Below are 14328 nucleotides of genomic sequence, written 5' to 3'. Positions count from 1 at the left end.
CTGTTGTCGTTCAAATTACATTCGGTCCCTATAGCGACACGAATACACGACCCGGCTGAACTTAACCGTGCACCAAGCCTGAGTAACTCTTTAACTTGTTTTCAAAGTCGTAAGGTCAAAGCGGATAATTTATTCGTCACGAGAGCCGAGGAGAGAAAGTGACACGAGGTTTATGAATGTGAAATGAAACCATCAGTGTTGTCAGAACCAATTCCCGCCAGACATGCGGAAATCGTTTCTGACCTTTCAGCTACTAAAATGCAAACGTTTTAATTTTTTTCCTTATTCAGGCAAATTTATTATCTTGAGGCTTTAATAGTCTTTAAAGAAAGCACGTGAATTTTTAAACGCACACACACCCCTAAACGAAGCATTGGTAAATGAGCTGCTCTTACATTTAGTCTCGCTCAAGTAATTAAGTAAAAATCCCACTGAGGCATTTTGCACTTGATCTGCTCATTTTTCTTACAAAATACCAATTTCTGCATAATTCATGTTTATGTTTCAGGCTAGTTCATGTTGTTACATGGTTATTATAATTTTATGACACATTAGCATGGATTTACATGTCCCCTCTGAATACTAAAAGCAATGTCAAGATATGCAAGTACCAAAGTTTAAACTCCTGCCCCACCTTGGTGTCTGTACCCGACTCTGTGTCTGTGTGCCCTGGTGTTAGCCTATGACCCTCCCCCCCTGCTGTTACTCCTGCCTGGGTGTCTACTCCTGTGTCTGCCTCTATCCCTGCCCTGCATGTGCAAATGCTCCTGTATCTGCCCCAAACCTTGTAGCTGCCCCTGTGTCTGTCTCAACCCATGCCTCTGCATGTGTCCCTGCTCTTTTCTCTCCTCCTGTGTTTGTGACTATCACATACCCCATACACCTGCCTCTTTTTTTGCCAACCTTCTACCTATATTTCTGCCCCTGCTCGATATCTTCCACTACCCATGCCCCTGCATATGTCCCTGCTTCTTCATCTGCTCCTGCATGTGCTACTGCCACATGCCCCTGTATCTGCTCCTACACCTGCCTCAATCTCTGCCCATGCATCTGCCCTGGGTCTACCCACTGCCCTGTATCTGCCCTTACCCATGCCCCTGTGTCTGCTCCTACACCTGCCTCAATCTCTGCCCATGCATCTGCCCTGGGTCTACCCACTGCCCTGTATCTGCCCCTACAGCTGCCTCAATCTCTGCCCATGCATCTGCCCTGGGTCTGCCCCCTGCCCTGTATCTGCCCTTACCCATGCCCCTGTGTCTGCTCCTACACCTGCCTCAATCTCTGCCCATGCATCTGCCCTGGGTCTGCCTCCTGCCCTGTATCTGCCCTTACTTATGCCCCTGTATCTGCCCCTACCCATGCCCCGTGTCTGCCCCTACACCTGTCCCAATATCTGCCCCGCCCTATTTCTGCCCCACCCAGACCCCTGCATGTGCTCCTACTTCTTTATCTGCTCCTACATTTGCTAATACCCCATGCCCCTGTATCTGCCTCCACCACTGCCGCACACATTTCCAATGCTAATATTGCACCTTATTTTCCACAGTTTACACACAAATGTATGTAGAACTCATCCACAGGAGCATTTACAGAAGACATTCATGAAAACCATTTGTGAAAACTCATTCTCTTGGGATAAATGTTAATTTCCTCCATACATGGCTTCTTAGTATATGTAAACAATTTCCAGCTATTCAAGTCCAAACGTAGCTTCAGAAGACGAACAGGACGAGTCTTAACTGGATTACGCATTGCTTCTGCATGGTGTTCAAAAGCAATCAATGAAATTCGGAAGAAATTGTTCCAGTGAAAATCGACTCAAAAAGCAATTTGAGATGAATAGTGAATAAACCGCACGGCTCTGCGGCTCTAACTTTAGCCTTAAGCGCTCAATCCTTATAGGATGATGTCTGTTCGATCCCTGTGTACTGTACGAACACTAATCTGGCATGTTCCGATTTCTCTAGCTGAGTTTATTACAGAAAAAAAATCGATGCAAAGCAAAGGTCAAGAGAAAGAAAAATGCTTCCCTCGAGATTTCTCATTCCTGCAATTCCTTATCTATTAAAACCCTGACCTGGAAGCATCCCACTGTTCCTCGAAGGCTGTTGTCCATCACACGTGATGATCCATAGTGAAGTTCAGATCCAGAAGTTATTGAGTTTTTTTAGAATCATGACACTAGCATGATCCTACTTCTACTTCTGAATGGACTGATGAATGGGTTACTTGAGAAAGGCATTGGACTTTGTCTCCGAAAGTCACGAGTTAAAATCCCAGCCACACCAAGATCACACTTCTAGGCCCCTAAACAAGGCCCTTAACCCAATAGCTGCTTAGTTGTATGAATGAGATAAATGAAAGAAGCTCAGAATAAGAGCCATAATGCAAATTATGGATGGATGGATGTAGAGGTTTACACAGAGCTAAACTAGCAGGACAAAGCAAAAATAAACTCTTAATAATGGATGGATGAATGAATGAAAGAATGAATGAATGAGTGGATTTGGATGAATGAATAGATATCAGGTTGGATAAAGGGATAAATAATTGGTTTAATGAATAGATGCATGGATGGATTGATGGATGAATGGCAGAGCTGATGGATGTGTGGGTGTATGTATGGATGGTTGGATAGAAGAATGAGTGGATATTTAGATGGATGGATGAAGCAAAGCATGGGTACACAGATGGATAGATAGATAGTTTGTTAGATTGATGAAATCATGGAGGTATGGATGGGTGGATGCATATATGGATGGATTGATGGATAAATGGAAGGGTGGATAGATGTGTGGATGTATGGATAGCTGGTTGGATGGATGGAAGGATGGATGGACAGATAGAGCAAAAATGGGTAGATATTTGGATGAATGAATGGATTTATGAATGAATGGATTAATAATGGATGAACAGAAGGGCGGATGAATATGTGGATGTATAGATCGTTGAATGAACAGTGCATGGACAGACAGATGGATGGATGCACATTCGGATAGGTAGATAGATGGAATCATGGAGGTCAAGTCAAGTCAAGTTTATTTCTATAGCGCTTTTCACATTGTCTCAAAGCAGCTTTACAGAATTTAACAATTAAAGGTGTACGATGTGTATTTATCCCTGAAGAGCAGCCGTGGCGACTGTGGCAAGAAAAAACTTCCTTAGATGTTATGAGGAAGAAATGTGTTATGTGTAGGACTTGCTAAAAAGATAAGTTTTTAATCTGCACTTAAACTGGGAGAGTGTGTCTAAACCCTAAACAGAAGTCTGAGTTTTGAGATCTCAGGGAGCATGATGGATTGTAGCGTGTTAGAAGACTGGAAAGATACATGGGCGCAAAACCATTTAGTGCTTTGTAAGTAAAAAGCAGTAGTTTGTTTCGAAACTTAACAGGTAGGGATGAGAAGATTGGGGTTATATGGTCATATTTTTTCGACCTTGTGAGAACTCTGGCTGCTGCATTCTGGACAAACTGAAGCTTGTTTATTAATGATGCAGGACATCCACCTAGTAATGCATTACAGTAGTCCAGTCTGGAGGTCATGAAAGCATGGACGAGCTTCTCTGCATCAGATATAGACAACATGTTTCTTAGCTTAGAAATATTTCTAAGGTGAAAGAAGGCTGTTTTTGTAACTTGGTTGATATGATTTTTAAAAGACAAGTTGCTGTCTAAAATAAATCCCAGGTCTTTTACTGTGTAACTAGTAGTTACAGAACATCCATCTAAATGCAGGTTAAAATGCTGGAGCTTCTGTGTACTGGTTTTTGGGCCAATGAGCAAAATCTCCGTCTTATCAGAATTTAATAATAGAAAGTTATGGGTCATCCAGTCTTTTAATTCTTTAACACACTCAGTTATCCGAGTTAATTGAGCTGCATCGCCTGGTTTTGATGAGATATATAGCTGGGTATCATCAGTGTAACAGTGGAAGCTAATCCCATGCCTTCTAATAATATTTCCTAAGGGAAGCATGTATATTGTGAAAAGCAGGGGTCCTAGAACTGAACCTTGTGGCGTGCCATAATTTACTTGCATTAACCTGGATAGCTCTTCATTTAAGTCTACAAAATGGTAACGATCAGACAGGTAGGATTTAAACCAGCTTAATGCCTGTCCCTGAATGCTGATGTAATTTTGTAAGCGATCAAGAAGAAGATCATGATCTTTAGTATGGAATGCAGCACTTAGATCTAGCTAAACTAACAGAGAGATGTAGCCTTGGTCTGAAGGTCTGGATGAACAAAACAGATGGGCAGGTGTATATATGGATAGAAGAATGAATGGATATTAGGATGGACTCATTGGTGGATGGAACTCTATACAGATGGATAAACAGATAGATGGACTTATAGGTCCATAGATGTTGATATTTGGATCGATGGATGGAATGAATGGACAAATTGAAGGACGCTTTGCTGTAGAGTTCTACATCGAACCTTTATAACCTTAACACAATAACGATCTGAATTGGTGATCAAGTATTGATCAGAAGAGGTTCAAACCTGAAACCTCCTCAAGCTCCAACACTGTACATGAGCTAAATCTGAGTTCTCTGCAGGTGCAGGATCTCATGAATGAACATTACTGGGGAATAATGGTACAAAAGTAAACAGTAGCATGAATTATTTTCCCTGTCATGTTTGTCTGTGCTTAACGAGATCTCTGCGTTTCTCAGTTTCTGTCTCGCATGGAAATTTAAATGAGTAGCAACCAAATAAATTCTTCCCGTACTCCCAGACCACCTGATCACCGTCAGAGCTTTTGATCCATGATTCAGATGCAGTTGTTTTTTTCCGTATATTCAAGAAACACATGCATTATTGAATAGTATATTTGAGGCGCCGTGATTTTGTCCGCCTCCATCGATCACTTCGGCAGATGCTTCAGTGGGGAAACCGAGCGAGTCGAGCATCGCTGCATTTTCGGATCCTGAGTCAATTTAAAGTCCTCGGCCCCGAGGAACTTTTCATCATAAATAAGCTTTCAGATCAGCCCGAGTTACAAACGGAGCTTATCTCCAATGAATTCAGATATGAACCCATTTCATATGGATAGATGGTTGGAGAGATGGATAGGTGGATGGATGGATGGTTGGAGGGATGGATGGATATTTGGATGGATGGAATAATAGAGGTATGGGTGAACAAATAGATGTATGGATGGTTGGATAGATAGATAGATAGATAGATAGATAGATAGATAGATAGATAGATAGATAGATAGATAGATAGATAGACAAATTAATGGATGGATGGTTGGAAAGATGGATAGATGGAATGATAGAGGTATGAATGGGCAAATAGAGGGATGGATGGAATGGAATAATAAAGGTGTGGGTGGACAAATAGCTGGACATATGGATGGGTGCATGTTTAATGGTTGGTTGGAGGAATGGATAGGTGGATGGATGCATGCATAGATTAATGAAATTATGGAAATATGGGGGAACATGGAGTAATGGATAAATAGATTAATGAGCAGACAGATAGATATTTGGAGGATGGGTATATGGATTATCTGGGAACGCATCTAAAACTGGTCGAATAATCATATTCGAGTATTTAATGGACTTGTAGGTACTCATTAACGCACTACAAGTTTTAAAGGACGCATTGAAACAGAAAATCTTCTGAAAACTCTGAGCACTTTTGCGTTTTTCAATAGCAAAAGATCTCATCCAGTTACTTTACAGCATTGCAAAGTCACATCAAAAGCTATGCTAATCATCACACAGCGGCTTAGCACTGTTTTATTATTAAATATTCCAAATTCAGTACAGCAGCTTTAGCAGAAGTCACTCTGTAGGTCAGATTTACATAAAACTCACTTCATAATGAATCCGTTTCAACGATTAATGGAATGAGATTTTTTTCCCTCAGATGATACGTTTGCACCGAAAATGTTCACAGGCTTTGTTTTCTGTCGCCCTTTTTCTTCCAACGAGCCACCACAGCGGTTTGCTAATCGATCTAATATGTGTAAGCTGGCCAAAAGGAATCGGAACACAGATTTTTTTTTCCTCAGCGTGTGGTTCTTCGGAAAAATACGACATAATTGTGTCTTCGTATGCGCTAGAAATGCGCTAAACTTTCTCTTCCCTTTCAACTAAGAGTCCCGAACCTCTTCCAGCATGACGATGCCCTGTGCCCAAAGCCAGCCCCATGAAGATATGCTCCACAAGGGTTCTCCTGCTGTGGAGCTCTGACCCTATTGAACACCTATTGAATGTTGACTGCACCCCCAGGCCTCCTCACCTCACCTACCTGACATTAAAAACACCCTCGTTGCGTTTTATTGACACATCTTCCCCAAAGAGTGGATTTTATTTTAAGGGGAAACGAGGACTAAATATTTGACTAAACATTCAAAAAGGAGCACATAGAAATCTTATGGGCAGGTGTCCACAAAATGTTGGCTACATAATATGGATTTGTTTTGTCCAATCTAAATGAAAGTAGAAAAAGAGTCACTCATTTTTTTTCTCCCTTTTTTAATAGCTCTGTTACAGAGTTTTTTATTACACCCCCCCTGCTGTACGAGTTTACTTCTGCGACTCGATCTTCTTCGGTCCTCATCGCTCATGGTGGTGCTGTTCACGGTTCTTTAAATTGAGTGGAAATGGGTTTCAGTCCCACTAAAGACACGTCTGTCAGGCTCTGGAGATGTGTAACATGAAGCATGGCCGAGTTATAAATCTGAGTTATTTATGATGTCGCTCTCAGCATGAGGAAGCTCGGGGCAGTGAGGAGACCTTACACAACCTGCAAACTTGCAGAGTTTACAAATGGCAAAGACTGGGAGTGCTGTGATTGTGTGGTGATTTTGAAGTATTTCAGGGGTATTGTGTAGTATCTTTTGGAGCATTCTGTGGTGTTTGTGGATCATTGTTTGGTATTTTAGAACGTTTGAAGGTACAGTGGAACCTCAGGTTACGAATTTAATTCGTTCCGGTACTTTATTCGTAACCTGAAAAGTTCGTATCCCGATGCAAATTTCCCCATAATAATGAACAGAAACTTCGGTAATTCGTTCTGGACAACCAAAAATATTACTTAAATAAAAATAAAGCCAATATTCACTAATATTATTTACTTTTAACATGTTATATTAAAATCATACCACATAAAAAAATACAAAAGAGGAAAAGATCTTTACCGGGTACTTATCCTTTGAGAAGACTCGCTGCAGGAGACGACGTCAGAGAAGGGGAGGAGGGAGAGTTATTGTTTGAAGGAGAATCTTATTATATTATATTATTTATATATTATTATATATTATATTATAGAATATTAAAGACAGTGTTATTAACACGAACGCTGAGACAATTGTTGCATTAGAGGAAAATGAGAGCTGTTTCTTTAAGGCTACTATCAGTTGGTATTGAAGTCCAGAGTGAAATTCATTATGGGTATTGTACTGAAAAGACTGTAACCCTGCTAATCTATCTTCATAAAAACAAGTAAAGTGGTTATGCATCGGCTAATGTTGTCCATCTCATCATTCCACGAGCATCAACTAACGAGTTGTTACGCTGCTGCCGGGAAAAGTTCAAGCGGATAAGTAACACGATGCTCTCGCTAGGGACACAGGACGCTAACTGATGTGACGAGCTGCGTGGATAGAGCAAAAACAACCAACTTGCCTGCGATTCTTTGGTGAGCGACGTTCGTATCCCGATATATTGTTCGTAACCAGGGGCAAAAATTTTGATGAACTGCGATTCGTAACCTGAATTATACGTATGCTGGGCGTTCGTAACCCGAGGTTCCACTGTATTTGGAGGTATTTGGGCATCTTAATTGAGGTGATAGCTTAGTAGGCATAAGACTTTGGATGGAAAGCTTGTGAGGTCAAATCCCAACCACAACAAGCTACCACTCAAGGGGTTGCTTTAGGGGTTGGGGGCTTGTTTTTCACCACATAGCTGCTCAGTTGTCTGAAATCAGGTGGGAACTTAGTGGTTAAAGCATAGGACTTTGGATACAAAGGTCATGAGTTCAAATACCAGCGACGCCACGCTTCCGCTCCTGAGCCCCCAAAGCAAGTCCTTTAACCCCATAGATGCTCGGTTGTCTGAGATAAATCTAAGTCGCTCCGGATAATGGTGTCTGCGAAATGGCATGACTGTAAATGGAGGGTAATTTGGCATATTTTGGAGTGCATGTGGTATTTTATGATATTCTGGGGGTATTTTGACGTGTAGTGTGGAGTGCTCAATGGGGATTTGAGTATTGTTGTCTGAAATAATATGTAAGTCGCTCTGGATAAGAGTGTATGCCAAATACCATAATTCATACCATAATTTGTCATATTGTGGCATTTTTGGGGGTGTTTTGTGGTACTCTATAGTATTCAGGGGTATGTTAAGCCGTAGTGTGGGGTGTTTATGGGTATTTATGAGTATTTTGTGGTATTATGTGGCATTCTGGGGAATCTTACGTATGTAGTAGTATTTTGTGGCACGTTATGTTATATTTGAGGGTGTTCTGGGGTATTTTGAAACTATTCCAGGGTATATTTTAGGGGTATCCTGGGGTATTTGGGGGTTTTCATTGATGTGTTTTCAGGTAAACTTTGGTATTTAATGCTATTCTTTAATATTTAGTGAAATTAGGTGGCATTTCAGGTTATTCTGGGGTTGTTTAGAAGTTTTTTGAGGATGTAGTGGTATCTTATGGTGTTGTGGGTTATTTGGGGTTGGGGGATAATCTTGTGTATTTAGTGGTAATAGTGGTATTCTGGGACATTCTAGGGTACTTGGTTTTATTTGAGTATCTAGTGGCATTTTGGGTTATTTGGTGCTATTCTACGGTATCCTGGTATATTTCTGGGGGTATCCTGTGGTATGTATGATTATAAAGTGGTATTTTGGGTTACATTCTGGGGTATTTTAGAGTACTTTAGGCGATTTAGTGAAACAAAGTGTCATTATGGCCATTATAGGTAGTTTCTGTGGTATTTAGTGGTATTTAAACATATGTATTGGTATCTAGTTGTATTTTATGATATTACGGGGGTATTTAGAGGTATTTGTGGTGTTATTATGTGGTATTTTGTGTAATAACGGCGCTCCACGATTATCTGCTGATGACTGGGAGGTTTAAAGATCATTATTCGGTTCTGAAACTCGCATAAAGCCATTTTCCTGAATACTTATTGAGCTTCACATGATTTCTGCCTCTAATAAAGCAAATGATTCTGAATTTTAGCGCCAATGTGTGAAACGGCTGCTCACTGTGTGGCACTCTCGTAGGTGAAAAGACTGGTTTCCGCTTTTCGTAATCTGTGCGTGTGTGTGTGTGTGTGTGTGTGTGTGTGTGTGTGTGTGTGTGTGTGATTGAACTTACCATAATAACAAGGCCAAGCTGTTCTCATTATCATTAATGGAGTTGTTCTTGTCATGCTACACTGCTGCAGGCCTGTGTGTGTGTGTGTGTGTGTGTGTGTGTGTGTTATCAGTGTAGATTCGTCTGTATGTATATATATATATATGTGTGTGTGTGTGTGTGTGTGTGTGTGTGTGTGTGCGTGATATATACATTATATTATATAATTATACTGCATTATATAAATCCTGCATACATGTCCAATAAACTGCATGCTTTATGTAGAGAATGAGACACTGTGTGTCGTGCTGTTATGAAAATAAAAAAAGAATATTGACGTGGTGGTGCGAGAAAACGCACACTTCCTGTTGCCACCTCAACCGGGTGTTTTATTCCTTTTGCGAGCGTTTACGTCTGATTTATTGGATCATCCATCAACTGTTCTCTGTTGTTACTCTGTACTATGAGTGTATATTGTAGCTGCTCAGTTGTAAAACTGAGATAAGGTCATCTGCCAAATCCCAAATTTTAACTGTGTAGTAGTATTTTGTGGCATTTTGTGTTATATTTGGGGGTCTTCTGGGGTATTTCTGGGTTTTTATTGAGGTGTTTGCGGGGTAGTCTGTTCTGTTTAATGGTATTCCTGAGTATATAATGGAATTAGGTTGTATTCCAGGATATTAGTTGGGGGTAATACTTTGTGTAAAATGATATACATCCGCTGGATTTGTCATATACCTGACACGTGTGTTCTCCTTCTCGCCACAGGAAATGCAGCTGAGTGAAACATCGAAACCGAAACCAGCGAAGTCTAAAGTGATTGGCCAGTCCTCGCTTTAAACCCCGCCCCTCTCTGTCTCAATTCCATTATCACTCTTGATCTCTCTCACTCCATCCAACTCATGTCATCCTGGTCAAGTGTGCTCTCAGACCCTTAACTCCACCCACCGAGACTCCGCCCCCGCTCCAACAGAACCCTGATGCAGAGAGGATTCTGGGTATGTGGTCATGCCCAGAGCTCACAGCAGGATGGAGATGCTGTTCTTTCTTTCCATGCTGTAGGAGGTGAAGGTGAGATGTGAGTGTGACGTGCTCCGACATTCGTCATCATGACTCAGTGGACCGAATGATCGGAGATGCCAATATCTTCTTTCTGTTCGTCACGTTATGTCTCGGCTCGAAATCTCAAACCCTCACACTGCTATTGACTGATGCTCGGTTCCTCCACAGGAACTCCCCAGGACGCTCAGACATATCGGAAAAGTTTCACTTCTTTTTCCATTGCTGAGCTTGATCTCGACCACGGGTTTGTGAATAACAAGTCAAAATATTGATGTCGTGTTCCCTGAATGCTCGATCTCAGCTGGTAACTCCTTAAACACCACAAGACTTGCCCTCATCAAAACAAACATTACACATCAGTTACATTACATTACATTACACACCAGTGCTGATGTTCTCTGATGGAGAGAGGGCTTTTATAGATACTTATACCTGTAAGTAATATGAAGTGGTGAGGGATTTGTGTAGCTCATGTGCTGAGCTGTTATCCAGCCTGGATCCTGGCCTTCTGATTGTACTCTTTGATAAAATAGTGTTTGATTTGGGACGTAGCCATGGGAATGACAGGGGATGTAGAGCCTTTAGAAGCCATGACTGTGTGATTCATTATTATACAGATGTGTAGATTTAGTGTGAGACGTTTAAAAAGCCAGTGATGGAACATGATGCAGACATTGTCTCCTGCCATCTTTTGTGAGCTTTGATGGGTGGTGGGCCACACCTCCTTTACTGGAAACAACAAATAGAGGCCACACCTCCTTTACAGGGATTGACACAATTAGAAGCCACACATCCTTCTTTGTAATTGACAGTTGGAGGCCACACCTTCTTCACTGGGAACATTGATTAGTGGTTACACCTCCTTTACTGGGATTGACAGTGGCCACACCTCCTTATTGTGAATGACAATGGGAGGACACACCTCCTTTACTGGGAACATTGATTAGAGACCACACCCCCTTATTTGCAACAATTATTAGAGGCCACACCTCCTTTACTGGGAACATTCATTAGTGGCCACACCTCCTTCTCTAGAAATGACACTTGGAAGCCATACCTCCTTCACTGAGATGGACCCTCCTAGGCCACACCCCCTTTAAGAATAAAGGGTGAAGGTCACAGTTCCTTTGCTTTATACTTCTCATATATATTGGCACCCCATTGTGAATCTGTGAAACTTTTACATCCCCATTGAATGTGATTTTTTTTTATTGCGGTAGCTTTTTAAGGCGAGAAGATAAAAGAAAAGAAAGTGCGATGGCTGTATGGATACAGCGGAAATGTACAGGTACACCATAATAAAGTGCCTTTCCCAGGTTAAAGGGAAGATGTGAACTCACTGCGTTTGATGTACAGACACGCGGCAGCTCGTCTCCACCGGATCGTTCGGATTAATGTTATGTTTATTTGCAGGGCTTTTTTTTTTCTTTTCTCCATACCTACCACACCAATTTGCAATGTCTCCGCCCCCTTTTACTGTTCTCTTCCCCCTGTGTCCGAGTGTGTTGTTTTGAACGTGTCTGTATAAATGAACATTTACGGATATTCGTTTAGGGTTTGTAATCAAACGTTGAGCATTATTTTGTCATGTAACAGTGTAAATCTGTGTATAAATCTGTGTGTATATAGACTTAAAACCTGCAGCGATGTTCCTACACAGAATTTTTGCTAAAAAGTGTGTGTTAGCTCTGGTTGCTGTCTGCCTACGCTACAAAGATGTCTAAATGTGCATATATTGAATCTCGTAGGTTTGCGTGAATTTTGAAGCTTCGTGTGATGTCTTGTCCGTCACACAATAACAAAGAACCAAAAAACGCTGGCTAGCTTATTACGCCGTTTCAAACAAATTCAGACGCGCGGGCACGTTCGAAAAAAGGGAAAAAAAGAAATGAAAGTGTGCACTTTATCTGTTTATAGTTACGTTTCATTTTGCAGGAATGTCCACACACTGTTCGTGTTGTCACTTACGTTATAGCAGCTACAACAGAAACGGCTTTTTTCCTCACCCTTTCCTCTAAAAATTGAAATATGTTAATGTATTCAAAATAAAATGGAAGGCAACAACTCGCCTTTTGGGAAGTGTGTCAGGAAAAACGTTACGGCTTTAACTCAGACTGTTACCGATCGCAGACACTGGAGACATCTTTCATAAAATCACCTGCGATGTAAGTGCCTCTGAATTGGCTATGATAAAGGCTACATCTACGCTAATCCGGATACTATTGAAAAAAAACTTTCTGCGTCCACACTTTTAAATCGTTTACCAAAAGTTGCTCTTACGCACTGAAATGTCTGAAACACTCACGCCCCTGTACTGCACACGAACAAATCTTAAGATGTGAAGATGATTAAAAATGCCTCAGTCCACACTACAACGTGAAAGCGACGTTTTTCGAAAGTGTATCCACTTCAGAGAGCGTTTTTAAAAAGCTATTTTTTCGCCGTCTCAGTGTGGACGGAAATGCAAAACCGACAGAAAGTTGTGTGACAAAAAAACTTATTAGTGTGGGCGTGGCCTACAGAAACAATAGCATTTCATATGTTAGCATTGTTCTGTGAGAGCAAATGAAACCACAGCCACTAACCAAGCCGGATTCAGCAGCGCGGTATAACAGCAGTGTTATCGTCATTCCTCGTTCGTTTGTTCAGAATTTCCTTTTCAATGGAAACAAATGTACGCAGAAATTCCATCGCACAAATCCCGTAACCCCCGTAATTCTCATTGATTGTCCAGAAAAAAAGCCGATCTCTGTAACACTATATCACAATGAAACGAACGCTGTGAGAAAAGTGTAATCAGTCATCATGACAGTAGAGCGTAACAGGAGAGCGTACAGGATTCCAGCTGTGCTCTTGTGAAAGCCTGGGTCCTGCACCGTTTGCTGATATTGGCTTTGTCCCAAATTCTCCAAATCACGTCAAGTTAGTGCGAGAACGTCAGGTGTTCCTCTGGAGAACGTCCAGAGGTTGCGACACACAGAATCACTTGATCAAACAAAACGCCAAAATGACGCCATGTGAAAAACTCTGGTCTATAGAATAGCAATTTGCGTTCTTTCTGGAATGAAGAAAGTACAATCCATTATAAAAATCTGAAAAAAAAAATGTTTCCATTAAAAAAAAAAATCTCTGGATCTTTCCATCAGGTCTCCATTACAGTAAATACCACCAGAGCCTAAGTGCTTCATCAAAGATCAAAAATAAACCATCAGGAACCTCCTTTTTCTGGATCTCTTTTCATGACAACAGATTTATAAATGAATAAACAAACAAACTAAATTTGAATACTACTACAGATGATGTTCTGCAGATGTTGCTGAGAACCTGATCACAGCTGGACTGAGAGAAAAGCCTTTGTACCTGCTCGCGATGTGCCTGTATTTTACACCGTACCTCTGCCAACATGGACTTCTTATTAAACAAGCTCATGACTGAACGTATGCATATAAATATGTATATGTACTATGTACTTTATTTTTTGTTGTTTAAATAAAAAGTTTGTTTCTTGTTTTGTGAGATTTTTGTCATTTTGAAAAGAAAAAATAAAGTTATAATTGTATTGTCTAAAAATAGGGATCCCTTGGATCATTTGCTAATAAGGAATAAAAACGTCTGTATTTATATGTTTATGTATTGATTCATTTTTCTTTTCACTTTTGTCCCGCACTTGTTTCAGCTGCAGTTTCTAATCCATGCATTGATCAATTAAGATCACATGCTAACAAGTCAATGATGACTAAAAAAAACAAACATTGCTGAACAGTTTGAAAGACCAAATGATGAGACAGCAGAAGACTCTGAGATGGTCGATAAAAGAAAAAGCTTAATTTAAATGTAAATACATTCAAAGCACTGTTGAAGTTTTGTGTTCATTGCAACTTGGACAGTGGTCCAAGCTCACTTTGTATAATATGGGGCTCAGGGATTTATGGATGA

At 40.8% G+C, this 14328-nt stretch overlaps 1 protein-coding gene across 1 annotated transcript in view; it reads left to right on the top strand.

Moving 5' to 3' along the window:
* LOC124378391 (somatostatin receptor type 5) overlaps positions 1 to 14015 on the top strand; it is a 28666-nt gene extending 14651 nt beyond the window's left edge. Inside the window, exon 3 of the mRNA XM_046838056.1 lies at positions 10099 to 14015. Coding sequence (XP_046694012.1) covers positions 10099 to 10170 — 72 coding nt within the window. The 3' untranslated portion in view covers positions 10171 to 14015. The remainder of the gene's footprint in view (positions 1 to 10098) is intronic.
* The last annotated feature ends 313 nt before the right edge of the window (positions 14016 to 14328 follow it).

This window comes from Silurus meridionalis, chromosome 24, assembly GCF_014805685.1.
Source record: "Silurus meridionalis isolate SWU-2019-XX chromosome 24, ASM1480568v1, whole genome shotgun sequence".
Classification (NCBI taxonomy): Eukaryota; Metazoa; Chordata; class Actinopteri; order Siluriformes; family Siluridae; genus Silurus; species Silurus meridionalis.
Note: the sequence above shows the minus strand (reverse complement) of the source record. Positions and strands in the feature narration are given on the sequence as shown.